General features: G+C 41.9%; 3 protein-coding genes across 3 annotated transcripts; all 3 read left to right on the top strand.

The window, feature by feature from the left end:
- The first annotated feature begins 3 nt into the window (after window positions 1-3).
- fam174c (family with sequence similarity 174 member C) lies at window positions 4-3,666 on the top strand. The gene is made up of 3 exons (XM_069519731.1): window positions 4-1,397; window positions 2,229-2,345; window positions 2,616-3,666. The coding sequence occupies exons 1-3, from the start codon at window positions 1,129-1,131 to the stop codon at window positions 2,617-2,619; spliced, it is 390 nt and encodes a 129-aa protein (XP_069375832.1). The 5' UTR covers window positions 4-1,128; the 3' UTR covers window positions 2,620-3,666.
- A 150-nt stretch (window positions 3,667-3,816) lies between these two features.
- On the top strand, window positions 3,817-7,451 carry LOC109644252 (T-cell acute lymphocytic leukemia protein 1 homolog). Its single transcript, XM_069519726.1, has 3 exons — window positions 3,817-6,033; window positions 6,180-6,234; window positions 6,456-7,451. Exons 2-3 carry the CDS (start codon window positions 6,183-6,185, stop codon window positions 6,866-6,868), a joined length of 465 nt encoding a protein of 154 aa, XP_069375827.1. The 5' UTR covers window positions 3,817-6,033; window positions 6,180-6,182; the 3' UTR covers window positions 6,869-7,451.
- A 4,355-nt stretch (window positions 7,452-11,806) lies between these two features.
- On the top strand, window positions 11,807-19,461 carry med16 (mediator complex subunit 16). The gene is made up of 16 exons (XM_069519507.1): window positions 11,807-12,007; window positions 12,736-12,920; window positions 13,006-13,113; window positions 13,198-13,367; window positions 13,477-13,758; window positions 13,842-13,991; window positions 14,218-14,323; window positions 14,403-14,558; window positions 14,732-14,952; window positions 15,529-15,735; window positions 16,137-16,347; window positions 17,465-17,598; window positions 17,677-17,869; window positions 18,196-18,412; window positions 18,603-18,686; window positions 19,173-19,461. The coding sequence occupies exons 2-16, from the start codon at window positions 12,782-12,784 to the stop codon at window positions 19,300-19,302; spliced, it is 2,508 nt and encodes an 835-aa protein (XP_069375608.1). The 5' UTR covers window positions 11,807-12,007; window positions 12,736-12,781; the 3' UTR covers window positions 19,303-19,461.
- The last annotated feature ends 897 nt before the right edge of the window (window positions 19,462-20,358 follow it).

The raw sequence follows: 20,358 nt of genomic DNA, 5'->3' as shown, positions 1-20,358 counted from the left end.
AGCGCTGCTCTAGAGTCAAACCGCGCTCCCATTGGACGAGCAGCCTGTCAGTCAGCGGAGCCTCTGACTGCAACCTCAATACAGAAATAACCTAAATACACAAATGTACGTTTGCGTGACATCTGGAGGAGATGATCCTGCGGGAATCAAACCCGCAACACAACAGAAACACGTGGTCTGTTTATTGTTGTTTTATTTATGACGTGTGTTCATGATGAACTGAGGAGCGACATTCATTTGATTCTTTCATTTAATTTAATATATTTGATGATGAAACATTAAGATGATGTCTGATTTTAACATTAAGACTCGAACTGCTGGTAAAATAGACAAATATGAACAATATATATATAAAATATAAAATAAATAATATAACAACTTTATTCACTTTTTCATTTTTATTCATCCCATCATTTGACTCTGGTAACATAGCAACCTCATAGCAACCACCCATAACAACCAGCTACAGTAAATAAACAAAAATATGAACCTTATAATTATTATTGTCATTCTTTGTTTTGATTATTCCTTTTTAAAAATATATATATCTCAGTGAAATATCTGACAAATATATTTGTAATTTCTTGACACAACATGAATTATCTTTACAGTTGTTTCTATGACGTCATCTTATATACACTTCTGATCGTGAGACAGCGACAGTGACGCTGTGACGTCAGCGAGGTGACGGTGTATTTGCTGAACTTCTGTCCAGATGTGAAGCTGTGACGTCAATTTGAAAACAGCCGGAAGCATCAGACAGCAGGACATGTACACAACATCAACACAACTATAACAACACACAACAAGTCAACAACAATAACAAACAGCTGAAGCAGCAGGAAACAGGCGTCCAGATGTTTCAGACACATGTTCCTGTCCACAAACATCTTTTCTATGTTCAGGTTTTGTTTTGATGCTTGTTGTGATTGACAGATCAGACCTGTACAGGTGAGGTTGATTGGCAGGCGGCTCACCTGCAGCCTAAAGCGTAGGGACGTGCCCACGTGTCTGTACGTCATCAGTAGTGGGAGTGAACTTCCTGGTTGTGAGTGTAAACAGTTCTGTGAACGTGAAGAAGCTCAGCTCCGGTACCGGATATCAGCTGCTCCTGTTCCCGTGGTGAACATGACCTCCTGTCCGCTCCTCCCGGTGCTCCTCCCGGTTCTCCTCCCGACCTGCTGCCTGGTGCTGGCGGTGTTTGTGAGCGGAGGCTCCGGCGGCAGCACCGCGGCTCCCCGGCCCTCCAGCTCTAACTCCAGCCGGGTCAACTCCACCCTGAGCGGGGCTCCGCTGAGCAGCTTCACCGTGGACAGCTCCATGATCCAGAGGAGCCTGTACGTCCTCATCGGGGTCTCCATGGTCGGGGTCCTGTACTTCCTGGTCCGAGCCGTGAGGTCAGCAGCGTCACTGTGACGTCACCTCCACTAACTTCGCACTCACACAAACTAAGTTCAACAGAGATGAAAGTGAACTTAGTTAGTTTACCTGCGGGTTAGTGACAGGTTAGAGACAGGTTAGTGACAGGTTAGTGACAGGTTAGTGGGTTAGTGACAGGTTAGTGACAGGTTAGAGACAGGGTTAGAGACAGGTTAGAGACAGGTTAGTGACAGGGTTAGTGACAGGTTAGAGACAGGGTTAGAGACAGGGTTAGAGACAGGTTAGAGACAGGTTAGAGACAGGTTAGTGGGTTAGTGACATGGTTAGTGACAGGTTAGAGACAGGGTTAGAGACAGGTTAGAGACAGGTTAGTGACAGGGTTAGTGACAGGTTAGAGACAGGGTTAGAGACAGGGTTAGAGACAGGTTAGTGACAGGGTTAGTTTACCCTAACTGATTAAATAACGAACTAACTAACTTAATAACTAAAGGATTACCAAACTAACTAACAGACTAACTGACTAACTAAGTAATGAAAACTGTGTGGATAATTTTGAAATATTCTCTTGAACTTTACCTTGATAACAGAACTTCTTCTAAACAAAGTCCATTCATAAATCTCACAATTGAACAAGTAGTGTCTGATCCATACAGTTAGATTTATAAATAAATATTTATACCTTTAAATTATATATAAATATTTTTAAATTCCTGAACATGTGACTCTGATGAACTAATGAGTTGTGAGTTAATGTTCGTCAGGAGAAGTAATGAGATGTAATGAGATGAGATGTGATAAGATCGTGAACAGACTGATAACTGTGTGTCTCATGATGATGATGTCATCAGGCTGAAGAAACCCATCCAGAGGAAGAAATATGGTTTGTTGCTCAACGAGTCGGTGGAGATGGAGGAGGTGGAGACTGACGAGGACGACACACTGTTCGAGGCTCGCAGCCTCCGCAGGTCAGCAACACAACTACACAATAACAACACAACTACACAATAATAACACAGTGACATCACAATAACAGCACAACAGTCACATCTGACTTTACTCCAGAACACATGAGGATCGTTTACATGTGTGTGAACTCGCTGCCTCCAGAGGTTTTAACCTTGTTTATAGTTCAATTCTCAGTTTGAACTTTGAGCATCTGACAGCGTCCACGTCTGGACTGTGGTGACGCGCTGTAACCGAAGTATTGATCTGATTGTGTCTGTGTCTCTGCTCAGATGAGTCCAGAGGAAGACGTGGATCAGGATCCTGTCAGCTGATATTGATTATGGATCAGGAGAGAGAACTGATCAGACTCTATTATTATTCTTATTAATATCACAATGAATGCAGATTAATGCCAAAGCTACAGCTGCTCCAGGAGCCGAGCAGGATAATCAATATTTTTTTATGTGGCGTCAGATGATGTGATCGTGATGATCGTCATGACGACAAACTTCCCTCTGAGTCTCATCTTTTTCTGAGAGTTTTACTCTGAGCTTCAAACTTCTGACGGACACGACGCAGCAGTGACTGATCAGACCGAGGAGGCGTGTTCCACCTGAAACTGTCCAGATAATGGAGCTCCGCCCCCAAGGACTCAAACTAAACAACCACATTTTCTATGTTTTCTGCTGCGTGATTGAACATTTTTGACCACACCCACACACACAGACACACACTCATACACACAGAGACACACACTCATACACACAGAGAAACACACAGAGAAACACACACAGACACACACACTCATACACACAGAGACACACACTCATACACACAGAGAAACACACAGAGAAACACACACAGACACACACACTCATACACACAGAGAAACAGACACACACACTCATACACACAGAGACACACACACACACACACAGAGACACACACTCATACACACAGAGACACACACCTTCATGTTTATCTGTTCATTAAAATAACGTGGCTCTGTGAATAAATGATGACATCATCATTTACAGACGTCACATGACTTCAACTTCCTGCTGAAGGAAAAAAGAAACAGTGGACCAATGAGGAGACAGGGTTTCTTTACCTTTCATGACGGCGTCCTTCCTTTGATCTTTTTCACTGGCTCACTGACATCATCTCTTTTTCTGCAGTGGTGTCAGCATCAAAGGAGCAGCAACACTGTTTATCTCCAGATCCTGATGGTCACAGGATGCAAACTATTTTATTTTGACCATTTTCTGAAAGTTTAGTTAAAATCTGTTGCTTTTATTTCTGAAAAAAATCAATAAATATTGATAAAAATCATCAAACAAACAGTTCAGTGTTTTATCGTCTGATCAGAAAACATTTTATCAGTCACGTGTTGAGAAAAGAAACCGACTTTTTGTTTGTCTTGAACAAACGGAGTTTGTTTGACGTCAGGTTTTTTAACTTCCGTAAACAGCTGCAGAAAAAAAAGTTTCTCTTTAACATTAAAACCTGGAGGGAAATTCAGCTGCAACATGACACTCCAACACTAGATATCACTAAATTCTACACACTGAACCTTTAAATAAGATAAATAATAATAAATAACCTGATGTTTCTCAGTGATGTAGTAGGATGTGACCAACAGATGTCACAATTCAACAATATATAAAGGACAGAGGATTTAAAGGAGCAACAAACAATAACTAGTTTTCACACAATTGGACCCTTCTCATTTATTGAATCAGCTCCAACATTTAATGACGTCTCAACATAAATTCTGTTTAATTGTGACGTGATCCTGTTGATGAAACATCAGATGTGTGTGAAGTTTTAACATCTGTGAACATCCACATTAAATAAGGGAGTTGATCTTTATTCTGTTTTCTACTTTAACAAATTCAAGTTGAGTCGCTGAGATAATATTGTTATTGAAACGTCTGTTTCTCATTTATTTTCTGTCACATGACTCTCAGGGGACCCTTTCACATTAAAAGCTTCAGATAATAAAACATCTTCCTCCTGTGTGAGTCGCTGCTCTGAGTTTTCCCACAGTTCAGTCTGACAGGATCACAGATATCACACAGGAGGGGGCGGGGCCCGTCACTGCAACAAGCCACTGATGAGTGGGAGTGGAACAGACGACTGATAAACATCTGCAGCCAATCAGATGACTCTGAGAGAGAGACACCAACAATAACAGGTCCCAGAGGAGAGAGAGGGGCGTGTTTCAATTAAGCTGCTTTCAGACCTGAACTCCAGAGAGAATCGTCTCTGGAGGAGGAGCCTGTGTGAGAACGACTTTTAAACTAAAACCACCTCCGTGCTCCGTCCAAACTAAAGATGTTTCCACATGTGAACTGTGTAACATGTTGTGTAGTCATGTTGTGTAGTCATGTTGTGTAGACATGTTGTGTAGTCATGTTGTGTAGACATGTTGTGTAGACATGTTGTGTAGACATGTGTAGTCAGTGTGTGTGCAGCAGCAGATCATCTGACTCGTTCACAACAACAGGAACATGTGGGGAACTTTCAGACGAGGGGTGGAGCCTGTGGAGCAGCAGCGTTTCCTAAAGTCTCCGCCAGATGTAACCATAGCAACAGTGTTTATAATCTTCTCACTGTTTATTAAACACATCAACACATATTGATTTTAAATTGATTTATTATTTCTACTGTTTCAACCACACTGAGGGTCCATCACACACACACACACACAGACACACACACACTCACACACACACACAGACACTCACACACACACACACACAGACAGACACACACACACAGACACTCACACACACACACACACAGAGACACAGACACAGACACACACACACAGACACACAGACAGACACACACACAGACACACACACACTCAAACAGACACTCACACACACACACACACACAGACACACACACACAAACCAAGACAGACACACACACACAGACAGACACACACACACACAGACAGACACACACACACACACACACACACAGACAGACACACACACACACACAGACACACACACTCACACAAAGCCACAGACACACACACACACACACACACACACACAGACAGACACACACACACACACACACACACACACACACACACACACAGACAGACACACAAACACAGACACACACACACAGGAGCAGTAAGTTACTGACTGAGCTGCTAAAAACTGTAAGAATAAGTCCAAAGAAGAGAAAAGGAAATAAAGAGAAGCTTTAAATCAACTTTATAATCGAATCGCTGAAACTTTTATTTACGTTTCAAAGAGGCGGCGTGCTTTGATCTTTTTATTTGACCTGACTTATTACCTGTGATCAGATCTGATGTCAACAACAGATGTTTTCATCAAGTTTAAAACTAAACTCCTTGTGTCTTTACTGAGAAACTCAAGTCACGTCACAGCTTTCTGAGCCCCTTCACACTGGAACTGGTTCAGATCAGGACTCCTCATTTTATATACATATACATATATTGGGGGGGGGTGTCCCCTGGGTGCTGCTGCTTCCTGGGCCCTGCTCTCTGTTTAATGGGGCTGTCGCTATTAATGACATCTCCATGGAAACCACATGTCACGACGCACAGGGGGCGGGGGCAGGTGGGTATAAAAGGCTGAGGAGACACTGAAGCTCAGACACTGAACCTACAACCTGCTGCTGAAGAGCCGCTGAGCCAAGAGTCCTGCACCTGCATCACGGGTAAGATTTCATTTCACAGGTCACAGGGTCTGAGGTCATTTTCAGAGACTAATGATCAGGTTTAAATTGATGACGACAAATACTCACATGCCTCTGTGTGTGTGTGTGTGTGTGTGTGTGTGTGTGTGTGTGTGTGTGTTTTCCAGGTCATGAAGACTTTGACAGTTTCTCCGTGTGTTGAGATGAACAATGAGACAACAGGTAAAATCCAGAGTACGGAGGCTGCAGAGGGACAAAACAGTTGTGTGTATATATATATATACATATATATACGTATATATATATCAAATATAAACGCTTAAACAGTTAAATAAATAGTTTATTATTCTGTTGTTAAATTATGAGTCAACTCACTGATCGTTAATCATCGATCAGCTGATTGCTCTTGATCATCGTGTTAACTCCAGCTGACCTCTCCTCAGGTTCTGGTTCTCTGGTTGTCCAGCGGTTCTTCACCAACAGTCGGGAACGTTGCCGGCAGCAGAACGTTAACGGAGCATTTGCCGAGCTGCGGCGGCTCATCCCCACCCACCCCCCCGACAGAAAGCTTAGCAAGAACGAGACCCTGCGCCTCGCCCTCCGGTACATCAACTTCCTGGGCAGGCTGCTGACGGAGCAGAACCTGGGGAAGGTCCCCCGGGGTCGAGCGGAGAGCCTGGAGCTAGAGGTAGATAGGCTGCAGGGGGCACTGTCGCCACTCTCCAGCTGTGAGAGTTTGGTGGAGGGAGACTCTGACGGAAGATCTGGGTCCAGACCTTCACCTTCAGCTGATCAGGTCCATACACACTGGGAGGTCCTGATCCGCCATGTTGGCTCACAGCTGGAACTCGTTTAAATCCAGAACACGACTGTGTATGTGTGTGTGTTCACTCTGTCAGAGTGTTGATATAAAGTTCTGTGTTGAAACAGAATCGTCAGTAACCACATGAAGTTTCTTTAATGTTAAAGAAACATTGGTGATTTTATTTTTATTCTTCTATAAAAACCTGTGGTTTGTCATCGTAGCTAATTTTCTTTCATTGTTGAAATTGAAAATTGAAAAATATCTTTGTGTCGTGCTGCGTTCAGGTGCGTCTCAGATATTCGGACTCTGACGTCATTAAACTTGTGAAGCTGTTACACCTGTGTCTCCTTCATCAAAAAAGCCTTTACAGTAAGAGCAGTGATGGGCTTTTATTGTGAAATCACGCAGTTTAATTCAGCAATGTCAGAATACAGATGGAATGTGATTGGCACCTGCGATCCTCTGTATCGGGGGAGGGGCTCTTGTCTCAGGCTGTTGAACGTTGAGTAACATGTTCTCTCTGGTGTTGTGTATTGTCTATGTTTGTATTACTGAACACATTAAAGTGTCCTGTTTCATTTGTTTGAATGAAGCTAAGTTTGATTTGTAAAATAAATGTTTTTATTGAAGGTTACTGTTGTTGTTGTTGTTGTTGTTGTTGTTGTTGTTGTTACTGTTTCCTGAAAGTTCATCAAAACCTGGTCAGGGTAAACAGTGTGTGTGTGTGTGTGTGTTATTTAGTTATTAAAATTAAATAACTTTATTTAAATAACTTAATTGTAACATGATAAAATCGTGTCCCAGGTGTTTATGACGTCAGAGGGGGTGGGACAGGTGTGTGAGTCGACGCTCTGGGTTTTTCCCACAGTTCAGTCTGACAGGACCATAGGGGGGCGGGGCCCGTCCAAGCCAATGATGAGTGGGCGTGGTTCCGACGACTGATAAACATCCGCAGCCAATCAGATGACACCGAGATAATGACACTAACAATAAGAGGTCCCAGAGGAGAGAGGGGGGCGTGTTTCAATTAGAGAGCGTGTGTGTGTGTGTGTGTGTGTGTGTGTGTGTGTGTGTGTGTGTGTGTGTGTGTGTGTGTGTGTTTTCCAGGTCATGAAGACTTTGACAGTTTCTCCGTGTGTTGAGATGAACAATGAGACAACAGGTAAAATCCAGAGTACGGAGGCTGCAGAGGGACAGACTGTCTATAAACTACAGACTGTATATAAACCACAGACTGTATATAAACCACAGACTGTATATAAACTACAGATTGTATATAAACCACAGACTGTATATAAACTACAGACTGTATATAAACTACAGACTGTATATAAACCACAGATTCTATATAAACTACAGACTGTATATAAACTACAGATTGTATATAAACTACAGACTGTATATAAACTACAGACTGTATATAAACTACAGATTGTATATAAACTACAGATTGTATATAAACCACAGATTGTATATAAACTACAGACTGTATATAAACTACAGACTGTATATAAACTACAGATTGTATATAAACCACAGACTGTATATAAACTACAGACTGTATATAAACTACAGATTGTATATAAACTACAGATTCTATATAAACTACAGACTGTATATAAACTACAGATTGTATATAAACCACAGACTGTATATAAACTACAGACTGTATATAAACTACAGATTGTATATAAACCACAGACTGTATATAAACTACAGACTGTATATAAACTACAGATTGTATATAAACTACAGATTCTATATAAACTACAGACTGTATATAAACTACAGACTGTATATAAACTACAGACTGTATATAAACCACAGACTGTATATAAACTACAGACTGTATATAAACTACAGACTGTATATAAACTACAGATTCTATATAAACTACAGACTGTATATAAACTACAGACTGTATATAAACCACAGACTGTATATAAACTACAGATTCTATATAAACTACAGACTGTATATAAACTACAGACTGTATATAAACTACAGACTGTCTATAATCCACAGACTGTATATAAACTACAGACTATATATAAACCACAGACTGTATATAAACCACAGACTGTTTATAAACTACAGACTGTATATAAACTACAGACTGTATATAAACTACAGACTGTATATAAACTACAGACTGTATATAAACCACAGACTGTATATAAACCACAGACTGTATATAAACTACAGATTGTATATAAACCACAGACTGTATATAAACTACAGACTGTATATAAACTACAGACTGTATATAAACTACAGATTGTATATAAACTACAGATTGTATATAAACCACAGATTGTATATAAACTACAGACTGTATATAAACTACAGACTGTATATAAACTACAGATTGTATATAAACCACAGACTGTATATAAACTACAGACTGTATATAAACCACAGATTCTATATAAACTACAGACTGTATATAAACTACAGATTGTATATAAACTACAGACTGTATATAAACTACAGACTGTATATAAACTACAGATTGTATATAAACTACAGATTGTATATAAACCACAGATTGTATATAAACTACAGACTGTATATAAACTACAGACTGTATATAAACTACAGATTGTATATAAACCACAGACTGTATATAAACTACAGACTGTATATAAACTACAGATTGTATATAAACTACAGATTCTATATAAACTACAGACTGTATATAAACTACAGATTGTATATAAACCACAGACTGTATATAAACTACAGACTGTATATAAACTACAGATTGTATATAAACCACAGACTGTATATAAACTACAGACTGTATATAAACTACAGATTGTATATAAACTACAGATTCTATATAAACTACAGACTGTATATAAACTACAGACTGTATATAAACTACAGACTGTATATAAACCACAGACTTTATATAAACTACAGACTGTATATAAACTACAGACTGTATATAAACTACAGATTCTATATAAACTACAGACTGTATATAAACTACAGACTGTATATAAACCACAGACTGTATATAAACTACAGATTCTATATAAACTACAGACTGTATATAAACTACAGACTGTATATAAACTACAGACTGTCTATAATCCACAGACTGTATATAAACTACAGACTATATATAAACCACAGACTGTATATAAACCACAGACTGTTTATAAACTACAGACTGTATATAAACTACAGACTGTATATAAACTACAGACTGTATATAAACTACAGACTGTATATAAACCACAGACTGTATATAAACCACAGACTGTATATAAACTACAGATTGTATATAAACCACAGACTGTATATAAACTACAGACTGTATATAAACTACAGACTGTATATAAACCACAGATTCTATATAAACTACAGACTGTATATAAACTACAGATTGTATATAAACTACAGACTGTATATAAACTACAGACTGTATATAAACTACAGACTGTATATAAACTACAGATTGTATATAAACTACAGATTGTATATAAACCACAGATTGTATATAAACTACAGACTGTATATAAACTACAGACTGTATATAAACTACAGATTGTATATAAACCACAGACTGTATATAAACTACAGACTGTATATAAACTACAGATTGTATATAAACTACAGATTCTATATAAACTACAGACTGTATATAAACTACAGATTGTATATAAACCACAGACTGTATATAAACTACAGACTGTATATAAACTACAGATTGTATATAAACCACAGACTGTATATAAACTACAGACTGTATATAAACTACAGATTGTATATAAACTACAGATTCTATATAAACTACAGACTGTATATAAACTACAGACTGTATATAAACTACAGACTGTATATAAACCACAGACTGTATATAAACCACAGACTGTATATAAACTACAGACTGTATATAAACCACAGACTGTATATAAACCACAGACTGTATATAAACCACAGACTGTATATAAACTACAGACTGTATATAAACCACAGACTGTATATAAACCACAGACTGTATATAAACTACAGACTGTATATAAACCACAGACTGTATATAAACCACAGACTGTATATAAACTACAGACTGTATATAAACTACAGACTGTATATAAACTACAGACTGTATATAAACCACAGACTGTTTATAAACCACAGACTGTATATAAACTACAGACTGTATATAAACTACAGACAGTATATAAACTACAGATTGTATATAAACTACAGACTGTATATAAACTACAGATTGTATATAAACCACAGACTGTATATAAACCACAGACTGTATATAAACTACAGACTGTATATAAACTATAGACTGTCTATAAACTACAGATTCTATATAAACTACAGACTGTATATAAACTACAGACTGTATATAAACTACAGACTGTCTATAATCCACAGACTGTATATAAACCACAGACTGTATATAAACCACAGACTGTATATAAACTACAGACTGTATATAAACCACAGACTGTATATAAACTACAGACTGTATATAAACTACAGACAGTATATAAACTACAGATTGTATATAAACTACAGACTGTATATAAACTACAGATTGTATATAAACCACAGACTGTATATAAACCACAGACTGTATATAAACTACAGACTGTATATAAACTATAGACTGTCTATAAACTACAGATTCTATATAAACTACAGACTGTTTATAAACCACAGACTGTATATAAACTACAGACTGTATATAAACTACAGACTGTATATAAACTGATTTACTCAGGACATTGGGAGAAAATCGTCACGTGATCATTTTTAGTTCGTACTTGTAGAATATCTGTTTTTACTTGTAAAATAATCTTCTTTGTCTATACGAGATATACTAGTTGTACTTCCTGTACCTGTATGAAATGTGTAGGGATCTTCTCTGTCAGGTGCAAACCAGCCCGTGGAAATGAATAGTTGGTTTGTTGGTGAAGTTTTTAATGATCTGCAGAGACGACGTGTGTTTTACAGTCAGGCACGTGTGGGGCAGCTCTGTGAGCGCGGGGTCCTGACGCTCGCTTCAATGGACGCTTGTTTTCATTCTTCTCCGTCACGTTAAGTTTAAACTGCTCAAACTGACGTCACGGTTCGCTTTGATAGTTTCATCTAAAGTTGATTCGTCGTTTTTAAGGAAGGATTTATTTTTATTGGTTTCAGCGTCACTGAAATCAAACCATAGTAAGTAAGCTAATGTTAGCAGCTAACCTTCAGTTCACTTGTGTATTTGATTGAATAATAACTAACCAACTTTAACTAGTATCTGTTAACTAGTTAACTAGTCTGTGATCTGACTGGAGCGGAACAAAGACAATATCCATGTTTGTTCTCAAATCTTAATCATCTCTGTGTCTCTGAGGTGGTGAGACAGTCACTGTGTCTCTGAGGTGGTGAGACAGTCACTGTGTCTCTGTGTCTCTGAGGTGGTGAGACAGTCTCTGTGTCTCTGAGGTGGTGAGACAGTCACTGTGTCTCTGTGTCTCTGAGGTGGTGAGACAGTCTCTGTGTCACTGTGTCTCTGAGGTGGTGAGACAGTCACTGTGTCTCTGTGTCTCTGAGGTGGTGAGACAGTCTCTGTGTCACTGTGTCTCTGAGGTGGTGAGACAGTCACTGTGTCTCTGTGTCTCTGAGGTGGTGAGACAGTCACTGTGTCTCTGAGGTGGTGAGACAGTCACTGTGTCTCTGAGGTGGTGAGACAGTCACTGTGTCTCTGAGGTGGTGAGACAGTCACTGTGTCTCTGAGGTGGTGAGACAGTCACTGTGTCTCTGAGGTGGTGAGAGCGTCACTGTGTCTCTGAGGTGGTGAGACAGTCACTGTGTCTCTGTGTCTCTGAGGTGGTGAGACAGTCACTGTGTCTCTGAGGTGGTGAGACAGTCACTGTGGTCTCACATGTGCATCCTGTCTCCAGGTGAGACTTCGTGTTAACGTCCAGCTTCTTCATCTGTGGAGGAATAATGGAGCTGGCGTACGTCTGTGAGTGGGACAGACGTCAGAGGAGCACTCACTGTCCGTCCATCCCTCTGGTCTGTTCCTGGTCCTGCAGGAACCTGGTGGCCTTCACCACAGACCTGAAGAACGACGACGACGACAAAGGTACTCACCTGCAGCACAGACATGACATCATCATCTCGCACATTAATGATCACACATTAATCCTTTCCGTGTGTCTGTGTTACAGATGTCAGTCACATGATCCACATCATGGACACTGAACACCCGTGGGACATTTATTCAATCAACTCTGGACACACTGAGGTCATTTCCTGTCTGGAGTGGGACCAATCAGGTGAGGTCTTGGCTGATCAGGAAGTATAGACTTGTCTTTGTTCCACATGTCTTGATGTATTGAATGGTGTGTGTGTGTGTTGAGGCTCGAGGCTGCTGTCGGCCGACGGTGACGGTCAGATTAAATGCTGGTCGATGTCAGATCACCTGGTGAACAGCTGGGAGAGCGTCCTGTCCAGCTCTCTGGATGGAGATCCAATCGTGGCTCTGAGCTGGCTTCATAACGGCGTCAAACTGGCGCTGCACGTCGAGATGGTAACGACTTATAGAATCAAGTAGAGATATATGTAACATACATGTCAATCAGGGAATAACGCATCAGTGAGGTCCAAGGTCAAAATGTTCTTGTGTCTTACTGCTTCAGTCGGGCTCGACAAACTTCGGTGAGAAGTTCTCTCGGGTGAAGTTCTCTCCGTCTCTGACTCTGTTTGGCGGGAAGCCGATGGAGGGCTGGTTGGCTGTGACAGTGAGCGGATTAGTCACGGTGTCGCTGTTGAAGCCAGGTGACGCTCTGTTGACGGCCAGCGAGAGTCTGTGCCGGCTAAGAGGTCGGGTGGCGTTGGCTGACATCGCTTTCACTGGAGGAGGGAACATTGTGGTGGCGGCGACCGACGGCAGTAGCTCGTCTCCCGTTCAGTTCTACAAGGTCTGAACCAGGACTCGCTTTTTTATCCATTACACTGTCGTCAATTAACCGGGTTCATAACCGTTCACGTGTCCTGTGTTCAGGTGGTGGTGAGCGTGGTCAGTGAGAAGTGTCGCATCGACACTGAACTGTTACCGTCGCTGTTCCTGCGCTGCACCACCGACCCCCTGAGAAGAGAGAAGTACCCGGCTGTGACCCACCTTAAGTTCCTGACCCGAGAGAACTCTGAACAGGTAACTAGTTCAACCAGGGACAACTAGTTTAAACCGAGATAACTACTTTAACCTGAGAGAACTTTTTATTTATTCATTTTTATAGCATCAAATCATAACATACATTCTGTCGAGGTTCTTTACATGTTAAAGAAAGAGCAGCTCCGACGACTCAGAGAGGAAAACTGTGTGTGTGTGTGTGTGTGTGTGTGTGTGTGTGTGTGTGTGTGTGTGTGTGTGTGTGTAGGTTCTCCTCTGTGCGTCTAACCAGAGCGGCAGTATTGTAGAGTGTTGGTCTCTGAGGAAGGAGGGACTTCCTGTCAACAACATCTTCCAGCATCGTTCACCAGTTGGTAAGAAACAAACCAACGCTGGTTCTGATGTGAAGAGATGACGAGCTAATGCTTACACCCCCCCCCCCCCGTTTGTCAGTGGGAGAGAAGCAGCCCACCATCTTGAAGTGGAGGATATTGACGACCACTAACGACCTGGAACGAGTCTCAGCTGTCGCTCTGCCCAAACTGCCCATCTCCATCTCCAACACCGACCTGAAGGTGGCGTCAGACACCAAGTTCTGTCCCGGACTTGGTGAGGAGACTCCACCTGTGTTTACACACTGCACCAGGAAAAGTTCCAGAAAATGTCCAGACTTTAACGTCTGCGTGTGATTGGCTCTGTTGTAACGTTTGTAACGCAGATGTTTTGTGAATGTGGATCTTTATTCGTTCAGTGTGTTTGAAACGTGACTCTCCTGTGTTCAGGTCTGGCTCTGGCTTTTCATGATGGCAGTATTCAGATCCTCCACCGTCTGTCTCTTCACACCATGGGCGTTTTCTACGGCTCCTCCTCCTCATCCAGTCAGCGACCCGGAGACGAGTCCGCCATCAAGCGACAGAGAACCGGAGGTCCTGCGCTCCACTTCAAGGCCCTTCAGTTCTCCTGGACGTCTCTGGCGCTGACTGGTGTCGATAACCACGGAAAGGTGAGGAGACGTGAACCTGGAGAGCCACAGCAGTCGCAGGGTCGGAGTTATCGTTCACATATGATCAATATATGATAAAGACTGAAGTCGCGTCAGTGAAGAATCACAAGGTCAGATTTCTATAGTATATGTGACAGAAACCGCTCTGATCGGTGGAGACAAACATCCACAGGACAATGATTCATTCAACTCATCTAGTGCAACACGGATGAGCTGCACAATTAATGAGCCGCGATTAAACAAGGAGTTTATGGAGTGGAAATAATAAATCAGATCAAATCACGTTTGATTTGTCTCTAACAAGCAGCAACGTCCACCATCATGATCTATGGTCCATGATCAGGATCCACCACCATGATCTATGGTCCATGATCAGGATCCATGATGCAGCTGCAGTTCTCCACAGGAGAGGAGTTTGGCTCCTCCTCTACTTTTAGAGACTTTAGGGACAACAGACTGAATTCTGGGAGCTCAGGGGTCTAGTGTCTCTGCGTCGTCAGAGTCGATGCTCCACTGGTTGTAACTTGACCTGATGAACAAACTTTAATCCCCTGTCACATGTGGTTTCGTCCTCAGCTCCACATGTTGCGGGTGTCGCCCTCTATGGGTCAGGTGCTGGAGATGAACACAACACTGCGCCACCTGCTGTTCCTGCTGGAGTACTGCATGGTGACGGGCTACGACTGGTGGGACGTTCTGCTGCACGTTCAGCCAACCATGGTCCACAACCTGGTGGAGAAACTGCATGAAGAGTACATGAGGCAGAACCAGGCTCTGCAGCAGGTGAGCAAGGCATCATGGGAGTCTGGAGTCACACGTCTAACTCAATACACAGCTCAGGTTTCAGCAAGGCATGATGGGAGCACGAGCAGCGTCTGTCTTTTAATAAAACATTGTTCATTTAATTAAGATCAGAGATTTGACTTTTTCATCAGTTTTAACACGTTGACATTTTATATCTAATATGTTTTAATATGTTAAAATCATTACATCAAATATTTAAAATGTTTTAACATATTTAAAACATGTTAAAACAGGCTCCTCTGAAATCATGTGACATCATCTAACGTTTCCCGACATCACGTTACTGTGGAAACTCTCTTTTTAAGATTCCTGCTCATTCTCAGAAACAGCAGCAGTAAACTACATTTCCCACAATGCCTCGGTGCTCCTGTGTGTTTCAGGTTTTGGCGACTCGTATTGTGGCAGTGAAGGCGTCGCTCTGTAAACTCTCCACGGCGACGGCAGCTCGAGCCTGTGACTTCCACGCCAAACTGCTGCTGATGGCGATCAGCTCGACACTGAAGTCTCTGCTGCGACCGCACGTCCTCAACACGCCAGACAAGAGCCCCGGAGACCGCCTGACGGAAATCTGTGCCAAGAACACCGACCCTGGTGATTATTGATCTGTGTTTCCTCATTTACAAAACAGTTCATAGGATTCATACTAAAACTCCACTAATCGTTCTATCACTGCAGCCGTCACGCAGCATCACTGCAGCATTTATGTTTACAACAATCCGGTTGAAAGATATGTAGTAGAACATTAGTAGCCATCTTAACAACCGAAACAGCTCACGGTTTCCTACTGGGCAATACCAAATCTACGTGAGATGAAGGAGTTGTCGGTGCCATGGGTGAAGGCCCCCCCCTTCAGTCGCTGCAGCAGCTCATCCAGTGGGTGGGAGACTTCATCCTCTACCTGCACATGCAGCTTGCTGTTTGCAACAACCAAACAGCAAGCTGCATGTGAGCTGACAGAGTGATGTCACACAGTGGCTGACCAGTTCCTGTCTCCACCTAAATGTAAAGAAAACAGTTTGTATGTCTTTTCCTAAGAGGTCAACAGATAATCCCACACCTTGTGTTCATGTTGCAGGCGAGGAGCTTGGGAGACCTTCACTCTTCTCTTATGAAGTGTGTGTGTGTCTCATCTCTTTTATTTGTCCTCACACCTGCTCATGTCTTAACTGTCTCATTTACACAATTGTTTAATAATGATAATTGTCCCTGTAATTTGAAACCAAATAGATAAATATAAAACATAAGTAAGATCTTAACCTCCACATTGGGACATCATTTGGAAATGGACGTTGAAAACTATGAAGACTACAGTCGTACTTGGTGATACAGGCACAATGATATAGAAGATATTATTAAAAACTATTAATCACTCGGTCCTGTAACTGATATTTTTACTATTTTACCGTAAGTTGCTTTAAGTTGTTTTATATCTTTAACAGCTGAAGGTTCTTATGAAATAGTTCTGTTGCACGAACACAAATAACACAGTTGGTTTATTGTAATGATGAAGTGGATCGTCAATCTGCTTCAGATCACTTCCTCACGTCTGCATCGTCATTTTCCCGTCTCCAAAATGTTCATACGCATCGTGCAGAGTTAGCAAACGATGTCTGTTTTCAGAAATCCCAACGATTGCATGAGAAGTGGCGTCCGTCAGAAAGATGGGTTATAAATGAGGCTCCTGGTGATTATTGATCTGTTTCCTCAGATATTGATAAGGTGATGATCAACCTGAAAACGGAGGAGTTTGTGTTGGACGGCCCCCCCCTTCAGTCGCTGCAGCAGCTCATCCAGTGGGTGGGAGACTTCGTCCTCTACCTGCTCGCCAACCTACCCAACCAAGTGAGCAACATCCACCCCCCCGCACACACTGTTCACTTCGGAATTGAACTCTGAACCCGCTGGTTCTGTGTCCTGCAGGGCTCCATTGTCCGGCCCGGGTTCGGCTTCATGAGGGACGGGGTGTCTCTGGGGATGCTGAGGGAGATGTTGGTGATGATCAGGATCTGGGGTCTTTTGAAACCCGGGTGTCTGCCCACATTCACCGCCACGTCTGACAACCAGGACAGCATGCAGCTGCTGTTCCGACTGCTCACCAAGCTATGGCTCTGCTGTAAGAACCTCACCATCAGAACCCATTCCTCGCAGCTCGGACCTGGTCTGATCCGTCAGGACCTGGACTGTGTCTGATCCGCAGCAGTGATTGGCAGCTGAGGAACTTACCTCATTATTATACAGAATAATGTGTTTGATCTGTCCCATGATGTTAGTCAGCCAATCACATTCACTCTGTGACCATGTGACCAGTGTCGTCATGAGACAGACGTGTGATGTCTGCAGATGATGCGGTCGCCTGTTTAATAAAAACTGAATTATTGTTTAAGGATTTGTTTATTAAATATTAAATCTGCTGATCAACAGCTCTGATTTCTGTCTCAGCTCGGGACGACGGCCCCCCCCAGGACCCTGACGAGACGTTGATAGACGAGTGCTGCCTGCTGCCCAGTCAGCTGCTGGTGCCCGGGATGGACTGGCTGCCGGTGAACGACGGCGTCATCGTGAGGCTGCAGGCAAAACACCCGCTCAGACTGCAGTTTGGAAAAGCTTCGTCTCTGCCCGGGGGAGGAGGCACGGCTCCTCTGGAGGTGTTCACCAGGTAACGCAAATCTGAGTCTCTGAGTCCTCGTCTCCGAGTCCAGGTCTTTATGTCAGAGTCTGTATCTGGATATAATTCTGGATATTGATCAGGTGGTGATCATGATCCTCTTGCTTCCTGTCAGGATTTATTTTATATTGATGAATGTTATCAGTCTGATCCGTTTGTGTGTCTGTCTCTCTCTCCTCAGGAGTCCTGGTCCTCAGAAGATGGATCACCTCCGCTGTGTTCATATGGGAGTTTGTCCCACGGAGGAGAGTAAAGCCTGCACCAGGTGAGTCTACAGGAAATTAAGTCACAGCAGGACGTGATGTCACGTTATCTGTCCGGTTCTCATTCTCTGAAATCACTGAAGATTAAGGCTGTATGATTCTCGAACCAAAACCGAAATCGTGGTCAGTGACCACAGTTTGAGATACACGAAGACGGAATTGTTACGCGTCTCTCACTGTATGTGTATAACCCTCAATCACAACCCGGTACAATCTGAACCAACACAGAAGCACCAAGTATCTTCAGAGCAATGAACGTGGAGGTCAGAGAGCATCGTCTGTTGTAGTCTGCATGTTGTTTGTGAATATACAGATTTAACACACACTCTTTCCTTTTCTCTGGTTTATGTCGTTTATCTAGTTTTATGTGAAGTCAAGTCCAACATGTTCTTCAGTCAATCATCAATCAAATCTTATTTGTATAGTATCATATTTACAAAGTGTGTGTGTGTGTGTGTGTGTGTGTGTGTGTGTGTGTGTGTTTGCAGGTGTGGCTGTGTGACGATGCTTCGTTCTCCCAACAAGACGAACGCCATGAAGCAGTGGGAGCAGCGCTGGATCAAAAACTGTCTGTGTGGAGGTCTCTGGAGGAGGATCCCTCCGGCACTGCTCACCTGACCCCACTTGACCTCACCTGGAGGTCAAAGTTGACCAGGTGAACACCAGGAGATCAGGTCTGGATACAGAAACTTCCGTTCCATCACACCACTTCTTGTTATGTGTATGATCGACTGTAAATAAAAATCATTTTGTAATAAAAGTGTCGACAAACTAAAACTCTTTTCGGTTGTTAAACTTCCGCTGTTTGTGGTTTGTGTTTTTAGTTGTTAAAGAAGATATTTGATGACGTGTTCTGTTACACACAGCATCTATGTCCCAGAACGGACAGGAAGTGATGTCACCTCTGACTCTCCTTGATAATAAAGGTGTTTAAATCTTGTCGAGAGTTACCATCAGATGATGTTGCACCTTGTTAAGATCTATGAAACAAACTGGGATTTGTCAATATGACACTACAAATAAATTTGTCTCATCGATGTCAACAAGCAGCAGCGTCCTCTGTCCTTCACTCAACAAGAGTCAAACTACAGAGACACTTTCTGAGCAGTAACTGAAGCTCACATGTGAGGATCCGTCTCCAGGACACGAGGACAATAGATGCTGATGAACTGAAGACATCAACACAACAACAGATTCTCTACATTAGAAGAAACAGTTTGTAACTTCAGGTTTAAAGTATTTGTACATGAGGACATGTCTGACAGAGATGAAGGAGCAGACACATGAACTGAGGAGTTACTGATGAAGATGAGGAGACATGTTGTGTATCAAGACGTCTTGTGATCATGGTCCAGGATCATCTGACACCATCAGGATCTGTGACCAGCTGCCAACACGATCCTGCACCGTGTACGATACATGTATATACACATATATATATATATATATATACATATATATATATATACACATAAAACGTATGTATATTTATTTATATATGTATGTATGTGTGTGTATATTTATATATAGATATTTATGTGTATATTTATCTTTTCTCATCAATGTTGGAAATACTGTTCTTTGTTCATGTGCTGTGTTAAACATGGCATCTATTGCACTTCTGTTCATCCTGAGAGGGAGCCCTCAGGAGGAGATGCTCTGTCCCGGCTGCTG

This window comes from Paralichthys olivaceus, chromosome 3, assembly GCF_024713975.1.
Source record: "Paralichthys olivaceus isolate ysfri-2021 chromosome 3, ASM2471397v2, whole genome shotgun sequence".
NCBI classification, from domain to species: domain Eukaryota; kingdom Metazoa; phylum Chordata; class Actinopteri; order Pleuronectiformes; family Paralichthyidae; genus Paralichthys; species Paralichthys olivaceus.
The sequence above is the reverse complement of the archived record's forward strand: the minus strand, read 5'-3'. Positions and strand labels throughout refer to the sequence as shown.